Source organism: Alosa pseudoharengus, unplaced genomic scaffold, assembly GCF_046254945.1.
Source record: "Alosa pseudoharengus isolate Yale_2024_CS ecotype anadromous, Long Island Sound unplaced genomic scaffold, YU_APseudo_1.1 YU_APseudo_1.1_scf_14, whole genome shotgun sequence".
Lineage (NCBI taxonomy): Eukaryota > Metazoa > Chordata > Actinopteri > Clupeiformes > Clupeidae > Alosa > Alosa pseudoharengus.
Window position 1 is genome coordinate 9,228,594 of NW_027468609.1, and position 19,807 is coordinate 9,248,400.

A 19,807-nucleotide genomic window follows, 5' to 3' on the forward strand; every position below is an offset into this window, starting at 1 on the left:
AGCAGAATCAACAGTGATTTGATACGCTACCAAATGAGTTTGTCACATTAGCTGCAATTAAGGACAAATCCTAAAATAGTTAAATACAAACAGTATTTTTTTTGTTTTCATTTTTCTGCTCTACCTCATACCAACAATGGTGTAAATCTTGTTGTGCTTGATAGACAAAACTAAAACTTTTTTAGATTATTCTAAAATACGTTGTTGTTGTTTTTTAAATCCCTCCTTGAGGTCAATTTGCTCTTCATCTAAAGTATTAACAGTTGTCCCTTTTTGCTTTAAAACACCAAATCAACAAGTATGTCCAAATGCACCTATGTCTTCTCAAAAAATATATAATTTCAATCACAACAAAATAATAACAGTTCTATAAATCATGTCATTTTTATCAACAAATCATCCAGGATTGCCAGCCAGATGCCCCATGACCATTTCACTGACCAAGTCACGGTCATCAAACAGTAGTTAATCTCTGACAATAGGAGATTCTCCGTTCTCATCTTCAAGTTTCAAGTTTGGGTGAAGTAACCCGCAAGTTTTTTTTTTTGTTTGTTTTTGTTTTTGTTTTGTTTGTTAAGGGTGGGGTGTCACTATTTCCTAATCACAGGCTGTTTCAGACACAGTTCACTTCCAGCGGAAACAATGGGCAGATTGTTGTCACGGTGATGACCAATCAGGTGGCTGATGCTCTCAAATATGTGATCTTTTGTTCGTACCTTTAAAAAGAAAATTATTTTGTTTTATTTGCAAATGACTCATTTAATCGAGGATATCCAGACAACTGAAAACTCATCACGCATACTGTACAAACTACAGTATATGACTGCATGTTCAAATACACACACACACACACACACACACACACACACACACACAGAGTTCCTCACCGTGCCTTCTGGGTCCACTAGTAGCAGGTGTTTGGCAACTCCATTGTGCATCCCTGTGAGGACATAGGAGCCTGGGTTAGTGGTGCTCTTCCGCACCAGGAAATCCCCGTCCTCCTTCAGCAGCTTTTCCGCATCTTTGCGGCTCATCTCATGGTGGTACCAGGGCTGGCCCTCCAGCTCCTCCTGGGCCCGGAAGGCCACTGCGCGCACCAACAAGGGGCTCGAGTTGTCCACTGAGGCTGCCTTGTACAGCCCTGGTGCCTGGGATTGTGTAAGGATAGCATCCTCAAATGGCTCTGCAGGATAAAAAGCACAGGTAGCATTTTTATAATACAATGCTTTATCTATCTTGTCTTTAAGAACTACACAGTTGCAGTTCCCACTAAGACAGTGGAAATTATCGTAAACGTGCTAATTACCAACCATTTCGTTCGAAAATTCTAAAACTTCTTAATAGGGCCTAGGCCTACTTCAAAATAACATTTGCTAAATGAACCTTACATTTTTCAGTAGCCATAGGTGTGTAGATTTCAACAAAATCTAGTTTGATTCTTACCAGGGCTTTTACTGCCTGAAATATCCGATTTTGTTTACCACGCTCAGAGTTTAGTGGTGGGCTGGTGGGTAGGCCTACTTATTCCCAACCTTTCTCACTGCACATCAACGGTTAGCCCGAGAATTCTCATCGTTGCAATTCTAAATTCCACTGGAGCTCCAAGCGGATTTGTACACGCAGCCTTACAACACTGTTTACAGCTCTTCGAGTCACGGTAAAATGTAATTTTGGGTACATAGCTTATTTAGATAAACTTATAGTGTGGGTGCTTGCGTTTCTTTAGGAATCTGCCGTCTTGGTTTGTATAGAAATCAATATTAAGTGACACATACATAACAGGTTGGACATACGTGATGGTTGGTAATATGTGACGTTCCGATATGATGTGAAAGGGTTGGCAGGGCTGGCAGGTACTATGTAGGAACTACTATACATGACAGTATAATAACACGCATGTTATTTAACAAAAGAATATCAGTCTAGATAAGGGACCTGCCAGACTTATAATATGTGGCTGCTGTGAGTGGCTCTGAAAACTTACTCATATCGAACATGTCCTTTCGGGGACTGTCTTTGTTGACCACTCCGACTCCACCCTCAGGTGAATGCTCCGATTCCCCCTGAAGAGCAGCTAGAACCTGGGCATCTATGTGCTGCGTGTTGACATAGGTAGGGGCCTCTCCTGTTTTTGGTACTGAACTTTTCCCTTCTGGCATACTATATATGTCACTTGAGCCTGCAGCAAACAAAGTATACTGTATGTGAGTCAGCTGCCACAGAAAAGCCCATTCTTAATGTACTGTGAGAAAAGGAAAGGTGATTAGACCTTGCTGGATGAGCATGGGTCTGCCCTGGTAGTACGTCTGGGCTACTGGACCCTGAAATGGAGGAAATAGCACAGCACCTAAGCGTTTACTGTATGTGTGTGCTTAGTACTGAATTCAATATTGTATATGGCTTATCCTTTGGGCTTTTTCAACACATAACAACCCATAGCAACCTGATCTCACAATGCATGAGTCAAACTCACTTACAGGGCAGTCCAAAGATAATTACCAGTACTCTGATGTTTCTCAGTTTTAATGGCTTTGAAAAGAGCCTGTGACAAAAGCTTTAGTAGTAACAATAAGTACACTTCTTGAAAGAGGAAATCTCAGTGAAATATTAGGAAATATTTCACTGCACTATGGGTATATATGGACAGTTAACCAGTCAAAATTGCTTGGAGATACTTAGAAAAAACATAGCTTTAAAAAATGCTGAATCTATCCTTTAACGTCTCAGTAATTAGAAGCAAACCCACCTGTCCTCCCTCAGCGCCAGTGGCTGACTGGCTGTTAAGTCTGGCATCGATGAAGCCACCTGGGGGAGGCATCTTCCCCGGGATGTTGTTATAGTATGGATGATCGTGACCATCCTCATCCTCCTCAGTCCATGGGGACTCCTCCATACTTAACACCCTGTCAAAAAGCGAAAGGAGCAAGGGAGAGAATGGAGAGTAGTAAGTACCCTGCAACATCTTTTCTAAGACCCAGCGCAGTTACTTCAGGATTGTTTTCTTTCTCTCTTTCTCGGAATATGAAAAACTAAACGTCCTATCGTACATACAGGAAAAACATTATGTCTATTCCAGTAGATGACTCCTTTGTGGGTTATAAGCTGGTGAACTGGAGACTTTACCTATCGTGCAATGAGGACAGCTTGCTGGAGGGGCACTGCAGGTACAACTGGAAGCGCAGGTCAAAGGCTTGCCCAATGGTGCTGATGACATCCTGAGCCAGGCCGTCAGAACATTCCAGAATGTGGCATGCTATATAAACAATTAGATCATAAGATGGATTAAAGATCTTGTCACACCTCAAATACGCCCCCACTGTATTTCACACAATACTTTGGTGCCATTGGTTAGCTGGTTACTTCTCTCTTGAGTGGCCAGGGTGGAAAATGGCCAAATTGTTGGTTTCATCAGAACTGTTTCTGATGTTTATAATTATCAATATAAATACAATCATTACATTGACTGATCAACTACAACTTACCCCTGCGGTTAACTGGATCTTTTGCTACATATGCAACATAATCAGTTGTATCCTGCAATAAAAAAAAAAAAAAAAACACATGTTACTGTACACAATCCAAGACCAATATCTGTGCTTAGAAATAAGAAATGCATCTTGCAGTAAATAACAATGAGTATGTCTTTAGTATCTTACTGGATCTCCACCAGATGCAAAGGAAATGGACTGCATATGATGATTAGCAATTATCTGAAATCATAACAAACATATCACATTGTCATCATTAAAATGACTTCAAGATCTTCAGGATCTTCAAGAAATCAAATGTCTAAAATTCATCCAGTCAAGGCATTTTACAACACACCTGTTTTGAATCTGGTGACATCAGGTTCAGGCTGCTGGTAGAGATGTTTAAGTTGATACTCATCCCAGCAAACTGCAGGTTACTTTTGCCCAGGATGCTGGACAAAGCTTTGGAAGGAGGCTGAAAAGATAAGATAAGGCATTTCATTTCAAACTACAAAACACTGTAAAGACATTGCTTGATGGCAATAACAGCAACAGCGATGACAATGATGATAACAACAACAAAACTACTACTACATACAACAATAACAACAACAAAACTACTACTACATACAACAATAACAACAACAAAACTACTACTACATACAACAATAACAACAACAAAACTACTACTACATACAACAATAACAACAACAAAACTACTACTACATATTTAGTTCTTCCAAATGTGAGAACCTATACAGAACTGAACATGGCCAAAAAGACTTGTGCACTTGCTCTAGACACAATAGTGCACTTGCTCTAGACACAATAGTGCACTTGCTTTAGACACAATAGTGCCCTTGCTCTAGACACAATAGTGCCCTCTAGCAACAAAATATAGTATCTGAAACATGTATACTTGCATGCACATTCACGCATACACACACACATACTGTACACACACGTACACACACACACACACACACACACTCACACACACACACAACAGGCAAGATCAGGGATTGGTGCTCTGCCTCCTGATTAGCGGTGCTCTGCACTACATGAGTCACCAGGCACGCAGTGCGCGCTGTGGGCTGTGTGCACGCCTACGCATGCTGTACCACGCCATCCACCCCCCTCCACACACACACACACCTCCTCTGCACACAGCCTCTTGCTGCAGCCTTCTTCCCTCTCTCTCTTCCCACAGCTTTTCTCCAGCTCATCTCACATCTCTCTCCACAGTTTGTGCTCACATATTGTTTCTGTAACATCCTCCTCTCCTCTAAGCTCATTAGCTCATTCACACAACCCCACTCTTCCTGGCTCTGTTCTTTTCTCCTGGCTATTCCATTTCATTCGTTCATCCCTCTTTAGCATTGAGCATGGCATACCTTTCTCTTACGGAGCCCTCCTTTGGCACCTGGAACAGCTTCACACACCAGGCTGATGGCCTCCCTGGGGTTGAGGAGAGCATGTGTGTTCATGTGTTAGGGGGAGGGGGAATGGAATTGACAGGAGCAAAGTGAGAAGGAAAAACAGAAGAAATAAGCAAAAATGATAAATAAAGATGGTGCTTTGTGTGATAGCGCCATACTGCTTCGTTCATTTAACAAGGGCTTTAAAAAATGCACACTAGCACACAGACAATAAATAATGCTCCTCATAAAGCAATGTATTACAACTTTACAACATATTAAATACAAAACACAAGATCATCATAAATTGACAGAAACATCAGGAAGCAGTCACATCCCCCTGTCGTCAGGGGAGAGTAGCACTGGATGGCTCTGTGCCACTGCTTGCTGCTGACTCCAGGAAGTCAAGCAGAAAAGTGGACATGACACACCACAGCCATCACATCTGACATTGCCCTGTGCCTCAGACATTATCAGCCCACATAGCTTTTGCACTCAATAGCCAAAGCAACCTTCTCTGAAGCACAACACAAAACATGTTATGCTGGATCCTCTACATAGGAGACAGTCTCTCACCTTGTTATTTGTGATCTTGTGTTGAAATCCAAGGATCTCATGGACCGTAAGACTTCTATGCAACCTAAATACTGGAAAAGGAGGACAAGGGTCACCTTTGCAATAGCTAAGGGAATATAATAGCTTGTGAAAGGAGCAAAGGTGCTTTGTAATCTTTAGTTTAAAACATAAAAAGACCAAAAAAAAACTACCCAGTGCAAAGAGAAATTTGATATAAAGTCAAACTGAAACTGTTTCCCTGATAAGTTAGCATGCTAATTAGCTAGCATCAGACCATATCACTCTCATAATACCACCTTGAATATCAAGTGTGGTATCGAATACAAATCAATGGAGGAGTGCTGTCGCCAATGTAATGGTGCGCTCAAGACAGCTTGAGTTCTAAACATAGCCTGCAAATATCCCAGTATAAAATGCATTCTCAGGCCACAAATACTGCGCCAGACAAAAAGTCTGATTTTTTTGTTCTGTTTTAACTTTTTAGTTAGTTGCATTAGTTTCAGTTTATTTGTCAGTGTTGATGACGAGTCCTTTATAACTAAAAATTAGGGCTGTCAAAATAACTGATTAATTTCGATTAATTAATTTGAGAAAAAATAACTGATTAAAAAAATGTGTGTAGATTAATCGATTCCATATGACCTTTGACCCCGAGCCGTTCTAGTCAGTAAAAATTAGACTGTAAAATGAAGGAGAGAGAAGAAAACGTGCTGCCTGGATCATTGATTGGAACATTTACTTTTAAAAAACGGCCTGATGGTGTTGATAAAAATAAAGTGTTGAAAATAAAGTCCTTTGCAATGTCTGCAAGTGTTGACATTGAGGGGAGTGTTAATTTATTTTCATTGTGTCCCCTAGGTTATATCTGTGGCCTGAAATGCCTTTTATGTGAAAAAAAAACTTCTTCCCGAAGCACTTTTGAATTTATTTCCTCAGCATATTATGTCATATCATAGATTATTATTACCTTTATTTGAACAGTGAAAATAATAATAAAAGAGTTTTTGAACTTTAATGTCACTAATGCTGATTATTCAATGATTCATTTGAATTTAAATATTTAAAATACTTTCACAGCAAAAATTATATATGCGATTAATTTAGATCAATTAATCACAGAGTATGTAATTAATTAGATTACCTTTTTTAATCGATTGACAGCCCTACTAAAAATGATATTAATATTCATAAATAACTCATAAATAATATGCTTGCTTAAAGTAGCCATACACAAATAATCTATTTTAATGGAATACAAAAAATAACTGCATCTTGAAAATGTTGTATATATGTTGGAGTAAGTAAGGAGGCAGTAGAGGGAGTCCGTTGATTAACTCCGCATTTTTCTCACATTCAGTACTCTTTGTCCAAAACATGGCCTCACGGAGATAAAGCTAACCTGAAAACAGAATTAGGCAAGTTGATTCAGTTGTGTGTCTGCTTCACCTGAGATTTACAACACCCAACTCTAAGCACACTTCATCTATTAATCTGGTTGCATCTTGATCCCATGTGGTGAAATACCCACCCACATACAGCATCACCTCTGACTAATATCACTGGCAGAGAACATTTTGTTCTGGGAAAAATCAAGCTCAGGAATCTCACTCTCAGATCCTTTTCATGGACGTCATCGTAAATGTGTGTGTGCAGCTTTGCAACGGAAGTAGCATTTAATGTCATTGATCTTATTGTTTTCCTCTCTGCTATTCAATAGAGACTTTAGCACATCGTGGCTGGTTGCTGGGAATACAGGTGGCTGAAGATTGAGCATTTTATCTTATATCACAAGAACTGTGTTGTTCAACAATAGCTGAGGGATCTGTAGGGGATGCATACATGGGGAAATCATTGCAAAAACAGCTCCTCAAATGTTTTTTTTCCCTTTCCATCTCTCAATTTCCACAGAAACCCAAAGGTCAGAAAATAAAATATATCAGCATTATAACCTGCAAACAGCATAGGGATTAATGTGTTTGAATACATGTACATACAATATAATACAATACAATATATATCTATTTGCTTTTAGAATCATATTTACAAGCAACCAGCTTAAAATTCATTGTCAATGGTATATGGTTACGTGAATATTTGATGACACCCACTATAGGCTACTAGTTCTGGGGGTCAGGTCAGCCCACCCTGAGAAAATATTAAAAAGAGAAATAAAAAAAGCTTTCTCAGTACGATGTTGCCCAATGTATTACCAAAAGACATAAGTTAGTAAACATTTTATTAGTGTTGATGTTGGTGTTTGTAAGGGGTTTGCATGCCTTTCCAGTTGTTAGATTGCTAATTTTTGACCAAAACTCTTTATTGCTGCTTAAATGTGTGCCCATGTTTCCTTTAATTTCTGTGTACAATTTATTTGTTGACCTGTCACTTCCTGGTTTTCTGTTGAGTTGGTTCTACACACCTGTTACCACCCTGCTTTGTCATCCTCATACGGAGGTGAGGCTGAGTTTCTTTCTTTGCCAGCCTGCTGGCTCACTCCATTGGAGACTTGTCTTGTTACTAGAATGTCTAGTCAAGTTGTTGTTAAGTAAGTGTTCCTGGTTCATGTATTTTACAAACTTTGCTCTAGTGTTTATGTTCTTGCTTAATTCCGACTCTTGCTGGAGTTTCATTTTGTCTTGAACCGGCTTTTGTGTCCTAATACCTGTTTTGGCTTTCCACGGCCATGACAACAGGTAGTTTTCACATCTTTGTATCAGACAAGAATTTATACCAGACTTTTTGTATATTCCAGTGCTGAGAATGCTGCACATGCACACTTTTCTATGTTTCCACTATTGCAGCCATGTAATGCAGTGTTTTTTATCTGTCCTTCATATGACTAAACATCCTCAAAATTATATTTACAACGGCACCAAAACTAGTTCCTACAAAACACAGCCTTACTTTCAGGAGACAGGTTTACTCATGCACCAATAAACTGGTTACCGAGGCCTGCATATGTAAACAATGAATTGGTTTGAAAAATGATTTGCCTTCGTCACTTTTATAAGTATATAAGTATATATACACTTTTGATCCCGTGAGGGAAATTTGGTCTCTGCATTTAACCCAATCCGTGAATTAGGGAAACATACTCAGCACACAGTGAGGTGAAGCACACACTAATCCCGGCACAGTGAGCTGCCTGCAACAACAGCGGCGCTCGGGGAGTAGTGAGGGGTTAGGCGACTTGCTCAAGAGCACTTTAGCCGCGCCTACTGGTCGGGGTTCGAACCGGCAACCCTCCGGTTCCAAGTCCGAAGCGCTAACCAGTAGGCCACGGCTGCCCCATAAATTATCTAGGTGCTCATACAGTATATTCAACTGCACAGCTAAAGAACATTATCTGGTATTGTGTCCTTAAGATGTCTCAACATGGGTTTTAGAAAAGATAATTACAGAGGCCTCTACCAACAAGCCTCTACCAAACAACCATCTTCATTTTTAGCTCTCTTTCTAATTTGTCTGTCCCAAGTCAAAGGCTACAAGTTTGAGTCTGGTACACTGTGCCTCTCAAAAAAGGTTTGTAAGGCCATTTAATTTTGTGAATAGTAAATCACAACACACATATCATTTCAGAATTATTTCTCATTTCAATTATCAAAAGTTAGGTCTTCTGCCAGGGCCAACATATGAATTTCTGCTTCCATTGCATGTGAGCAGAAAATTGACAACTTTTGTCAATAAGATGCATTGACAAGTACAATGTACTTTGTCATCCTTGTGTGAGACAGAACACAAACGTGTGAGTTGGTAACCAATCCTGAAGGGACTGAGTAGGATAATGTCACAACTTTGTATTGTATTTTGAGAGCTTAGAAAGTGACATTTCACCAACTTTACAGGAGGGCCAAAACAAAAAAAATACCTATTTGATCTAACTTTATACACTCATTTCTGTCTTTAATGATACAATTTCATATACATGCACGTGGATGGCAATATACCCAATTAATTATAGTTTGTCTTTAAGTTTAATTATTTAAATGTAACCTGTTCTACAAAAACAAAATGACTATTTGTTTCTAGCCAGCTTAACAGGTCAACTACGTATAGACGCGATTTTAGCCAGCCAATTACCTTTGCTTTACCTCTAACCTCCACTCAAGCTCACCTGACCTTTCTGAATCATCTGAGCTTGATGACTCATCCTCTGTTTCCTCAGAGAAGGCAAGAGCTGTGGTCTTGGCCTGCATTCCACCTTCCTACATTTGTGACCCACACTTAAAATGGCCACAGTTTCTCTAGACAGGTGTCTTAATATTATAATAATTTCATTACGTTTTAGGCATTTTCACTCTTATTTGCAATTTGATGTATGAGCGTCAATGTTTTCAAGAATAACTTAATATGCCATGGAAAATGTCATTTACCACTTGCTAGCAGTAATTGCATTCTATTTAAAGCTCCTGTATATGTCCTATGTTTTTTAGGGTGAGCATAACATGAATGTGAGGAAGACCGCAAGGTCGAAACGTTATCTGCCAAATGAGAAAATAAACTCAAAAAGAATACAAATGAGTGTGTTTATTTCCCACAAATAATTTACTTTTTTTGTTCAGCACCTGGGATGTGCACAAAGTCTCCTTGTAAGTAAGCATAGCACCCCATGGTTAGCAACACATTAATTTAGTATTACAGTTTCACTGAGGCTTTAACCTACAGCTTCATAAATATCTTCATTAACCTACAAAATTAGGGCTTATGTCTTATAACCTTGCAGCTGCCAGACTGTTGTCCCAGCCAGCATTTTTTAACCCACCAATCTGTCAGTGTTGGTTCTGGTGATGACAGAGAAAGTGTTCTCATTTGAAATGGACTATGACTACCATGAAAGGGATTAGATGTTGCAATGGAATTTATTTAATCAGAAGTTATAGATGTCATGGAAAACTGCATAAAATCATATAGGCCTTTGCTGAAGCAAAATATGATATGACTCATCTTGTTACTGTGTTTTGCAAGCCTGATTTATGGTCTCCATTTTGCATTGCATTGCACTGCTATGAACTCAATGCTCCAGACATAAGCTATGAGCTGATAAAGTAAGTCACGTCCCATGTAATGCACACCACCATTCACTAGCTTTGCCCTCAGCATAGATAGAGTCCAATAGTTCCGGCCACAATGAATGAAGAGGATACTGGCTGCTCTAAACCACTATGGACCAGCTCTATAATTGGAAAAAGTAGCCTACACAGGCCTACAATAATCATCACTAGTAAGACATCAGATTACCTTAAAGCAGCTACTATTGATGTAAGCATATTGTTGAGGAAATTGTCCGTTGTATATAGCCACAGTGTACATTGTTACCCATTTTAAATGTTATTTTGAAAACATAGAATCACCCATAAAGCTAACCGTGGGCAAATCACCACTTCCAAAGTAGAACACGCTATAGGGATTTAGTAACTGCAGACCTTGTGTGCTCATGTGTTGAGAAAATGTGTGTCAGAGGAAACACTGTCAATGTCAATCATTGTCCCTTTAGCCTAATGGTGCATGCTGGGTATGGCCGAGCACATGAGGCTAATTAAAAGTGCTGTGAGCAACATTGCATGTCAAATTCACTGCTACAACAGTGGACACATGGAGTGGGGAGGAAAGGGTAAAACAAAGGTTGATTTACAAAATAAGAAGATCAAATAGTACCAAAATATGCATGGAAAAGAGTGAGGATTTTAAGGGGAGAGAAATTGTGTACAAATGGTGATGGAAAAACAGATGGACAGAGGGTGGAAAAACATAAATCGAGCAGAATTAGCAGAGAGAAACAGGAATTGACCCCACAGCTATATCGACTGAGCATGTCAAACCTACTCTTTTCCGGTCTCTGAACAGCAGTGGTGTGATGGTGGTGCTGACAGACTCCCTCACACAAAACTATAATAAAGGTAAACGATGTCGAGTTCATGTTCATTAATGCCAGGTTTTACCTTAACAGTAATTATCTTCCAGTGTCAAAGAGTGAGGCATTGTGATGAAAATGACTTGTGTAACAAGAGAAAAAACACAACAGTCCTTATTCTTCCTCAAACTGTTCATAAACCAACCTCTTTATGTTATGTCCCTCACAAAATTCTACCCAAATATATTATTTTAAGAAATCAATCATCTAAGTATGTTGTAGAGATTCACATCATGTTGTCATCATAAATACATTTTGCACAATTGTGTTTTGTGCAGGAAATAATTGTTTTGGCATGATCAGTACTAACTAGCCACATAACAACAAACATGCCTTCTGTACATGTACCTTCACCACACTTCATTTTATCCTTTGTTAAAAAATGCTCTTTGCTAACAAGGATGCTGCTCTCAGCCAGAGCTAGCAGAGACAGCTGAGCACTGTGCATCGTACATACCTAACAACCATTTCCCTGCATTCATAATGCACACAGGTACTAGGGCTGAGGGGCTTAAAAAAGAACTGTGAGAGCTCCGTGACTCCCATGTAGCACAAATATTACAATAAAAGGATACTCATTCTCACAAGACAGAATAAGACATACTGTAAGTAGTAGGGACATCATTCATTGATAAGAAAGCTATGTGGCATATACCACCCAGAAGGGCTTTTGTTTTGCCTTCAAAGATGTTTTCCTCCGCATCTGCTTTTGCCTCTGTCTCCATGATGACCTTCTCTATCGTCTGAATTATTAAATGGCTGTTTTCTGCTCTTGTCCCTCACATCATCTTTGCATGCTACCTTTTCCAATACAAGTGTAAAATATGACTAAATCAGGGCACATCCACAACCTCCCATCGTTTTTTTTCTTCCTCAGAAAACGAACTAAATACAGGGGAGGGAGAAGGAGAGAGAACGAAGAAGAAAGGGAAATAATAGAAGAAAAAAATAGATTTACCTTTACAATATACGTCACACCGGGTCCAGATATCTTCTCACTGGTGTGAAGCCATCCTTTGGGGGGCTTGTTCACCAGACCCCCAGCACTGGGGTTCCAGCCCTCCCCACCCTGCTGCATGTCCTCCATCCTGCCCTTTTTGCCTGCACTCATAGTGGCTGTGTCCTGCTGGGAGCACGGTGCTCCAGTGGAGGCTGAACCACAGGAGCCTGTGCCTGTGGCAGCTGATGGAGCCAAGGGGCCTGGGTTACCTGAGCCTCCTCCTCCTCCTCCTCCTCCTCCTCCTTGGAGTTTGGAAACGGCCAGGTCTTTGACAGCAGAGGGCAAGCTCTTGATGCCTAGGAGGCCACTAGAGTTGGCAAATTTCAAGTTGGACACCTTGTTGATAAGGGTGCAAAGGGTGGTGCCACCATCTTCTGGGTCGGTGGGGAGCCCCTCAGCTGGTGGGGTATAGGGAGGCTCGCCAGAGGAAGCCGGAGTGGCCGAGAGCTTGGCGTTCATGGAGAGGCCTTGGAGAAGCTCATCGACAGACGTCACAGACTCATTCCTGAAGCGGTTGTATTTGGTACGGTGAAGCATGCCCTTCTATCTGCCTGCCTACAGTTGCACTGGCAGATGCAATGCCCAGCTAATTATTTCCTCATTTAACATAGCAACTGATCTACAAAGATGACAATATCACAAGGTTATATATAATACCTTAATATCCCCCCTGCCCATTTGTGTTGATGGCTGTGGTGGCTTTGCTGTTGTTCAGGCTGTTGTTATTGAAATCCAGCTCTGCAGTTCAGTGGCAGAAAATAAAATGCAAAACAGACAATCCATGGAAACAGAGGATGTAAGAGCAAGGAGATAAAAAAAATGGTTTCCACAGTATGGTAGAATGCTCAAATTTGCCGTCGTGGTCCACAGGAGCAGAGACGAGTCCAACGGTAGAGATGGCCAGCCTCTCTCCAGTGACTGCCGGCTCACAGCAAAAGCATGACTCACTGATCTGAGAAGATCCTTCTCAACAAAAGGCTCACTGAACACTGCAAATCACTTCCTGTTACAAAAAAATCCTCCCACTTACAGCACACTAGAACCAATCAATTCTCAAATTTCGCAGACTGATGCTTCCTCTCGGCTGCAGCAATGATTTTTTCCTCTTAATTCATCCGTGTTGAACCGATGAAAGGGAAAATGTAACAGAAAATGGGAAATATATATATTTTTAAAAATCAACCCATTTAATGGTTGCTCCATTGTCTGTCAATCAGTTATCACCATGAAAAACATTTTCTATTCATTTCATTTTTACAGAAAAAATATGTCTATCAGGCACTGAATAGCATGAAAGATAACAGCAAATACCCATAAGTAAGCAATTCAAAATGCAACGTTCAGATGAACTCGAAGTATAATCATAATGATATTGCTTACCGCAAAGTGTTTATCCTTACATTCACTAAAAATCTGATCTCATTTCTTCTGAGTGATGACATTAAGCCCCTTTATCAGAACAGAAAAAATCACAATCAAAATCTAAAATGGTAAATATTGTATCATATTGTGTAAATCTAATAGTGTTTAACTGTAAGTACTGATGCCAACACTTAAGAAATATAGGTATATTTATTGCTCACGACTTCAATAGCTAACCTGGAAATATTAGTTGGCTTACGTAATCTTGCAATACCCACAGTAAGTGTAAAGTTACAATAAATTAGTAAATATATAAAATCAACATACATGAAAGATTTTCTTCCACTCTTCAGCAGTGAATGGGTTTCTTTCTTCATTACACGGTCTAAAATCAAAGCCTAAACATAGTCACCTACGCTGTTATCCTTTGAATAAATTCCTGCCTTTACTCAAACAGCAAAGCTCTTGTTGAATTTTTTTCTGAATAATTCATCAGCACATAACACAATGTTAAGATGTGATCACAGCAGACAGGCTGGAAAACCATGACCACACAAGACTACAGCTATCACAAGCTCTTGTCAAAAATTAGCCAAGCCATCTGTACGGCCATCAACAATAAACCCACAAAAAAAACCATTCATGTAAAAGGTCCAGAGAAGTGTGAATCTGGAGACAGACAGTCATTCATAAGCTTCCTGCTCTCGTCTCCTGCTGCAGCATTCGTGCTGCAGTGCCTCCCAACATCTTCCTGCCTGCTAAAAGGAAAAAAAGAACACGCACGTTTGCTCTCTCCTGCTTGGAAACAACAGCAAAAACAGAGATGAGGGCTCCAGCTGAATGCAGCTTGAAAGAGACAAAAGGGAAAAAAAACACAAAAGGAACGACAAAAACAACGGCAAGGAGAGGTGATGTTGAATATTATTTTCGCTTCGTGTGAATGGGAAAGCAGCTCGCATACCAATGTTTCTGTGAATGGAGAGAGGCCTTTCTGCCTCTGCAAGGCAATCCCTGGGGATCTAATGGTTCTATCCAATCAGAGGAGGGCTGGATGACTCATTCAGGGATGGCTTGCAGAATAGTGGAAGAGACCATTACAAGTATACATGTAGGTGGTCACATGTTTCCTTTCTATCTAGCTGACTGAATGGTATTTTTAAGCTGCTTTGAAATTGAAATGGCGCTATTATAGTTTTTTTCTTTTGATAATTACAGAAGCATGTTTTCTAAAGCCACATAAATGCTGCTTAGTATGTATAATTTCTGCTGTCGCAGTATGATAAATGACAAATGATTCATCAGTTTTGTGTCTGTAGGCTTTGAGGACATAGAATATCAATTATATGTCTTGTAAATTATTCAACAAGCTGCTGAAATGGTAGTAATTTACATATTATTCTACACTTTTACTTATACAGAGAATATATGGTCATCGAATGCTTTTTTTAAATTTTGGTCTCTAGTTACAATTTATTTTAGTTTCTAACTATATTCTAAATGAACACAATATTTATACACAGTCATATGTAATCCAGAACTATCAGACAAATACACGTGCTATTTGACATAGAGCATTTTGAAATACAAATTTTGCATTTGTCATGATAAAAAAGTTCTCGCTTCCTTGATATTGTGGTGAGATTTCCATTGATCTGCAGTAAAAAAAAAAAAATATATATATATCCACATAAAACCTGATTGAGTGTTTCGAAATCAGTTGGAATCTATAGCATTCAATATAACCACAGGGGCTGACAAATGCATAAATAGTAATTATTTCACTTCATGATAAAAGCTTTAAATTAACCCAACATATGGGTGCCACAGAAGGCCAGAAAGTGTGAAATATCGGCATAATTCTTTTAACATCAGCATATTTGTTGTAACTGATATGGTAGGCCTACATACACACTAATATGATAAATAATAACATAAGAACTTCTTAGGCCTACTGATTTATTTACAAGGTTGTATGTGTACTACTGGCATGTAGTGGTTAGGCTACAGATTAGGTGTAGACTACTACCAATAGGCCTACCTCCCTTTCCTAGTGAGCAAGAAGTGGCTGCCAGGTGTCAAAAGTGTGACTGTTTTGGTTAGTCCATTCTGGGCTACTGTAGAAACAAAAATGGTACAGGCTCAATGAAAGAGGGTCTTCTCCCTATACAATGGGCTAATGAATGAAATGAAAAGGGCTCAGGAATGAAATCACAATTATTTTGGTGCATTCCATTCCATTTCTGAATCATCCTGTAGGCTACTCTTTTAATTGATCTTTACAAATAGGCCTAAATGTCAAGGATTATTTCCATCAAGTCTCCAGATCTGGTTGATATATATTGTAGGTTGATAAGCTCAACATCCAAACAGTAGGTTGATATGAGCTCTGGTCTGACAAGTGGATGGAACTTTCTCACCTCCTACTTTTCTTTTTAGGCCATAGGCCTACAGTAGGCCTTGGCTAGTTTGGGGTAGGTAGTGTTATATTACATATTCAGATTCACATTAGATCCACACCAACTATTGGTGCTTTTAAAGCCAAGTTAAAAGAACATATGCTATCAATAAATAAACTTGACTATGACTATGACCAGAGACGGTTGATAAAAATGTATATTAAGGATCTTTGCTATGACTATAGCCTAGGCCTATTCAGACATTGGCGGTAGCATAGCTTACAGCTGAAATGGTCTGTGAATATAGCTAATAACAATATTTTTTATTGGTGATCATCTAACATTTGTTGTTATTGAAACAATTTTAGACATTGGAATGCAGGAAAGGAATCGTCTGTGTAACAAAGTTGCTGGTTTCACCATAGGGTTTCACTCTCTCAAAGACTGCCACCAGACATTCTCTGCTGCCACCATGACTGTCTCTGACTGCCACATTGATGTTGCCAAGGCAACTCCCCTTCAGGCAAAAGCGTGGCATAGATCATGTGACTTTCTTCAACCAATGATATGCTTGTTGGTCAAATTTCACTGCACGTTTAAACAGAATCGGTTGAAACCAGCGACTCGTGGGGGCTGCGATATTTTTGTAAATTGTCTTAGAAAGATTGCAATCTGTCATTATTGGAATATAACGCTTCCCTACCAAAACATGTCAAAGCAAATATACTACTCGGATAAATACACCGACGAGCATTATGAATACAGGTAAACTTTAACAGTTACTGAACTATGATATCTAAAGTAAAGCTAGCTAACGTTAGCTACATAGAACATCTATGTTTAGTGCTAGCTATCGTACTTTTGAATTCACATGCCAAACGTTAGTTGGCTAACGTGTCAAGCTAGAAAACTTTTGGCAAGTCTAAAAGGTTTAACTAATGCGACGCAGTTATTAATGTAATGTGGACTTCCGTTAATGTTACTCGATACTAACGTGTTTGCACAATAACGCGACCACAAACGTGTTAACCTAAGGCGAAATATAGCTAAAGTTGACTAGTAGTTAGCGGACTAATTTGTCTTCACTGAGCAGTCAACAGAAAAGACAAAAGGAAATTGCGTTAAGCGAATGATGTAAATGGGTAACAGATAACTTATCTCGCTTCTTAGTTAAGTTAATGTTACAGTACATATCTAAGTGTATAACCTGTGTGAAATCTGCATGTTCACGAGCAACGCTATTTTACTCAACTTAAATGAATGTACCTTAATAGCATTCTTGTCAATGATTTAAAGTGATGTTTTAACGTTAACTTAACTGTTAACATATGAACAGGATGTTAATTAACGTTATAGTCAAATGAGCTCAGCGTAGGATGCGTATGTAAAGGATTTAGTTGAGATTTAACGTTACTGTTTCGTGCAGGCATGTCGTATTACCCCGAGAACTGGCGAAGCAAGTCCCCAAATCACATTTGATGTCAGAGGATGAGTGGCGGAGACTTGGGGTGCAGCAGTCACTAGGTTGGGTACACTATATGATCCACGAACCAGGTGAGACCCTTTGGAAGGATGGCCTCACTGACCTGAACCATACCATAGGCTAATTATGAACTTCTGTTTGATTGTTACATTTTCCCCTCAGAACCTCATATACTCTTATTTCGAAGACCTCTTCCAAAGATGTGATGGCTTGCCAAGAAGTGCTGCTCCTGGAACAGCTGTGCGCTTAATACTGGTATTCAGTGAATACTTGCACACCATCAACTTAATGCCTCCTGTGCACACGCTGTGTTATCTCAGCAAAAAAGCTCAGTTGGATCACAAGTTGACAGTTGCATTGCTGTAGCATGGACATTTAGGTCCAGAGGAATTGCTATTGTATTACCAATGTGCCCATAATCTGTTGATCATGTGTCAAATAAATATGTTTATATAATCAGAGGTGTTAATCTTGATGTTACTATTGGTACAATTTTGCTGTTGGTAAATTTGCCATCCAGTGAAACATCAAGAAACTCTGGCTTATAAAAATATGAAAACCTCTACTATTGTAAATGATTTGGAGTAACTTCTGTTTTATATACAAGGCATCATAAGTGTATCCTCGTTTTAAAGATGGTGCACGTGGCAGTGCCTCATCTGGATTTGTAAACTGATTAGGTGTCTTTATAACTTCCAAGTACACTTGTCAGAACCACTGTGCCTACACAATAACAACAGCTTTTTTCTTCTGTGCCTGTTGAGTGTTGTCTGTGTGTCAGCATCATTATTGTCCATATTTGTGTTGATAAAAGATAGTGGCAAACATGGTGTGTGTGGATATCAGTTAAATGCATAATTTTTCCATTTTTTTTTTTAGTCTCCTTAATTGTACCTGTTCACAGAAATGTAGTCTTGGGCACCAATGTATCACAGCTTTTGAAATTGAAATACTTTTTTTGTGCATGATCTGATGGTATTGTTTTACCTTCCTGGGTACACCCAGGTTTGATTAGAAATGTGTCCATTAGGCCATTCTCATATGGAGCACTCAAAGTAATAATGGGAAGGTTGTTGTCTATCTTCTGTGGTTTGAATGTTATGACTTGAAAATAAACCCTTCTTTTTTATATAGATGTTGGTAAGTGTGGTGTAATTTCTGCTATTACAGCTAGAGGGTGCTATTGGCTAAACATAAGTGTTTTTACATCAACACAACAAAAAAGCACATAGTGCTCAATGTTGTAAGTATCAGATGCACATTTTCAACTGCTGTCTAATGACGGTGTGTGACAAACATTGTTTTCAGAGGGTCAACAGAGTAAAGCAAAAAGCAAAGATTTCACAACGTCAGGTTGTTAATGCTTTACTCAGCTTTAACAATGGTAATTCCATTTATTCATATTTAGACAGAGGTCAGGTGGATTGGAGTTGTTGCAGACAATATTTCAATAACATTTATTTGGGAAAACAATGAAAAAGGCAAGAGAATACATAATTGTCCTCTACACAGGAATTTCTACAAGAAATTGTGATTAATTGTCAGAACCACAGGCAGGACGCAAAACCTTGAACACAATAACCAAAAAGACGTGGTGGCTGTTGATAGTCATGTGCTGGTTTAAGGCTTTACTCCTTTTCTCAACTCCATCACACACGTGTTACTAGAATGCAGTGCATTCCTCAGTTCAATAGCACTTCTTCCCCTGTATGGGAGGAAGGTCAACTCTAGTGTATGCTGTGAACCTCAGCAGGCGAGTGTGTGGGCAGATCATTTTAGCCCCGTGTCTCATCCCTGACGCTGGTACACATCCACCAGAAGTTGGTGCCTGGAGGTTCAACCATTGCCAATGGACATCTCTGAAATCTCAGATGATGCCTTGTCCATCACAACTTTCCTGTGGGAGTAAAAGGAATCCAGCATTGTATATGATCAAATAAAGTGTTGAAGTTACAAAGAAAACTTCAAGAAACAGAAAAAAATAATTTTCAGATAGGCTTTTACAGTCATCTTTCTGTCGGGACACATTAGAGAGCATTAAAGCAATTACTGAACCTTACACTAACATTTGCTGATAATGAGTGGTCTTTTCATAGATCTGATGGGATGACCAGTTTAACATTGCAAGCTTTGTACAACAAATTAAATTTCATGGTTCAGTACTTTTTGTGAACTGGAGAGATTGTGCATT

At 39.3% G+C, this 19,807-nt stretch overlaps 2 protein-coding genes across 2 annotated transcripts; one reads left to right on the forward strand and one right to left on the reverse strand.

Annotated features, from left to right (window-relative positions):
* Positions 1-590: 590 nt before the first annotated feature.
* On the reverse strand, positions 591-12,912 carry shc3 (SHC (Src homology 2 domain containing) transforming protein 3). Its single transcript, XM_076283750.1, has 12 exons — positions 12,334-12,912; positions 5,465-5,535; positions 4,865-4,928; positions 3,826-3,945; positions 3,657-3,710; positions 3,483-3,534; positions 3,124-3,253; positions 2,743-2,903; positions 2,270-2,311; positions 1,985-2,179; positions 888-1,183; positions 591-716 (listed from the first exon to the last, which is right to left on the reverse strand). Exons 1-12 carry the CDS (start codon positions 12,910-12,912, stop codon positions 591-593), a joined length of 1,890 nt encoding a protein of 629 aa, XP_076139865.1.
* Positions 12,913-16,733: 3,821 nt separating this feature from the next.
* LOC143122844 (cyclin-dependent kinases regulatory subunit 2) lies at positions 16,734-18,749 on the forward strand. The gene is made up of 3 exons (XM_076283752.1): positions 16,734-16,898; positions 17,560-17,687; positions 17,779-18,749. Exons 1-3 carry the CDS (start codon positions 16,843-16,845, stop codon positions 17,820-17,822), a joined length of 228 nt encoding a protein of 75 aa, XP_076139867.1. The 5' UTR covers positions 16,734-16,842; the 3' UTR covers positions 17,823-18,749.
* The last annotated feature ends 1,058 nt before the right edge of the window (positions 18,750-19,807 follow it).

Coding starts and splice junctions, on each gene's coding strand:
- shc3 (XM_076283750.1), bottom strand. CDS start 12,912: ATGCTTCACCGTACCAAATACAACCGCTTCAGGAATGAGTCTGTGACG. Junction 2,312..2,742: donor CGCTGAGGGAGGACAGGTGG/GTTTGCTTCTAA, acceptor AGGGTCCAGTAG/CCCAGACGTACTACCAGGGC. Junction 717..887: donor TAGTGGACCCAGAAGGCACG/GTGAGGAACTCT, acceptor TTCTTTTTAAAG/GTACGAACAAAAGATCACAT.
- LOC143122844 (XM_076283752.1), top strand. CDS start 16,843: ATGTCAAAGCAAATATACTACTCGGATAAATACACCGACGAGCATTAT. Junction 16,899..17,559: donor GACGAGCATTATGAATACAG/GTAAACTTTAAC, acceptor TGTTTCGTGCAG/GCATGTCGTATTACCCCGAG. Junction 17,688..17,778: donor CTATATGATCCACGAACCAG/GTGAGACCCTTT, acceptor TTTTCCCCTCAG/AACCTCATATACTCTTATTT.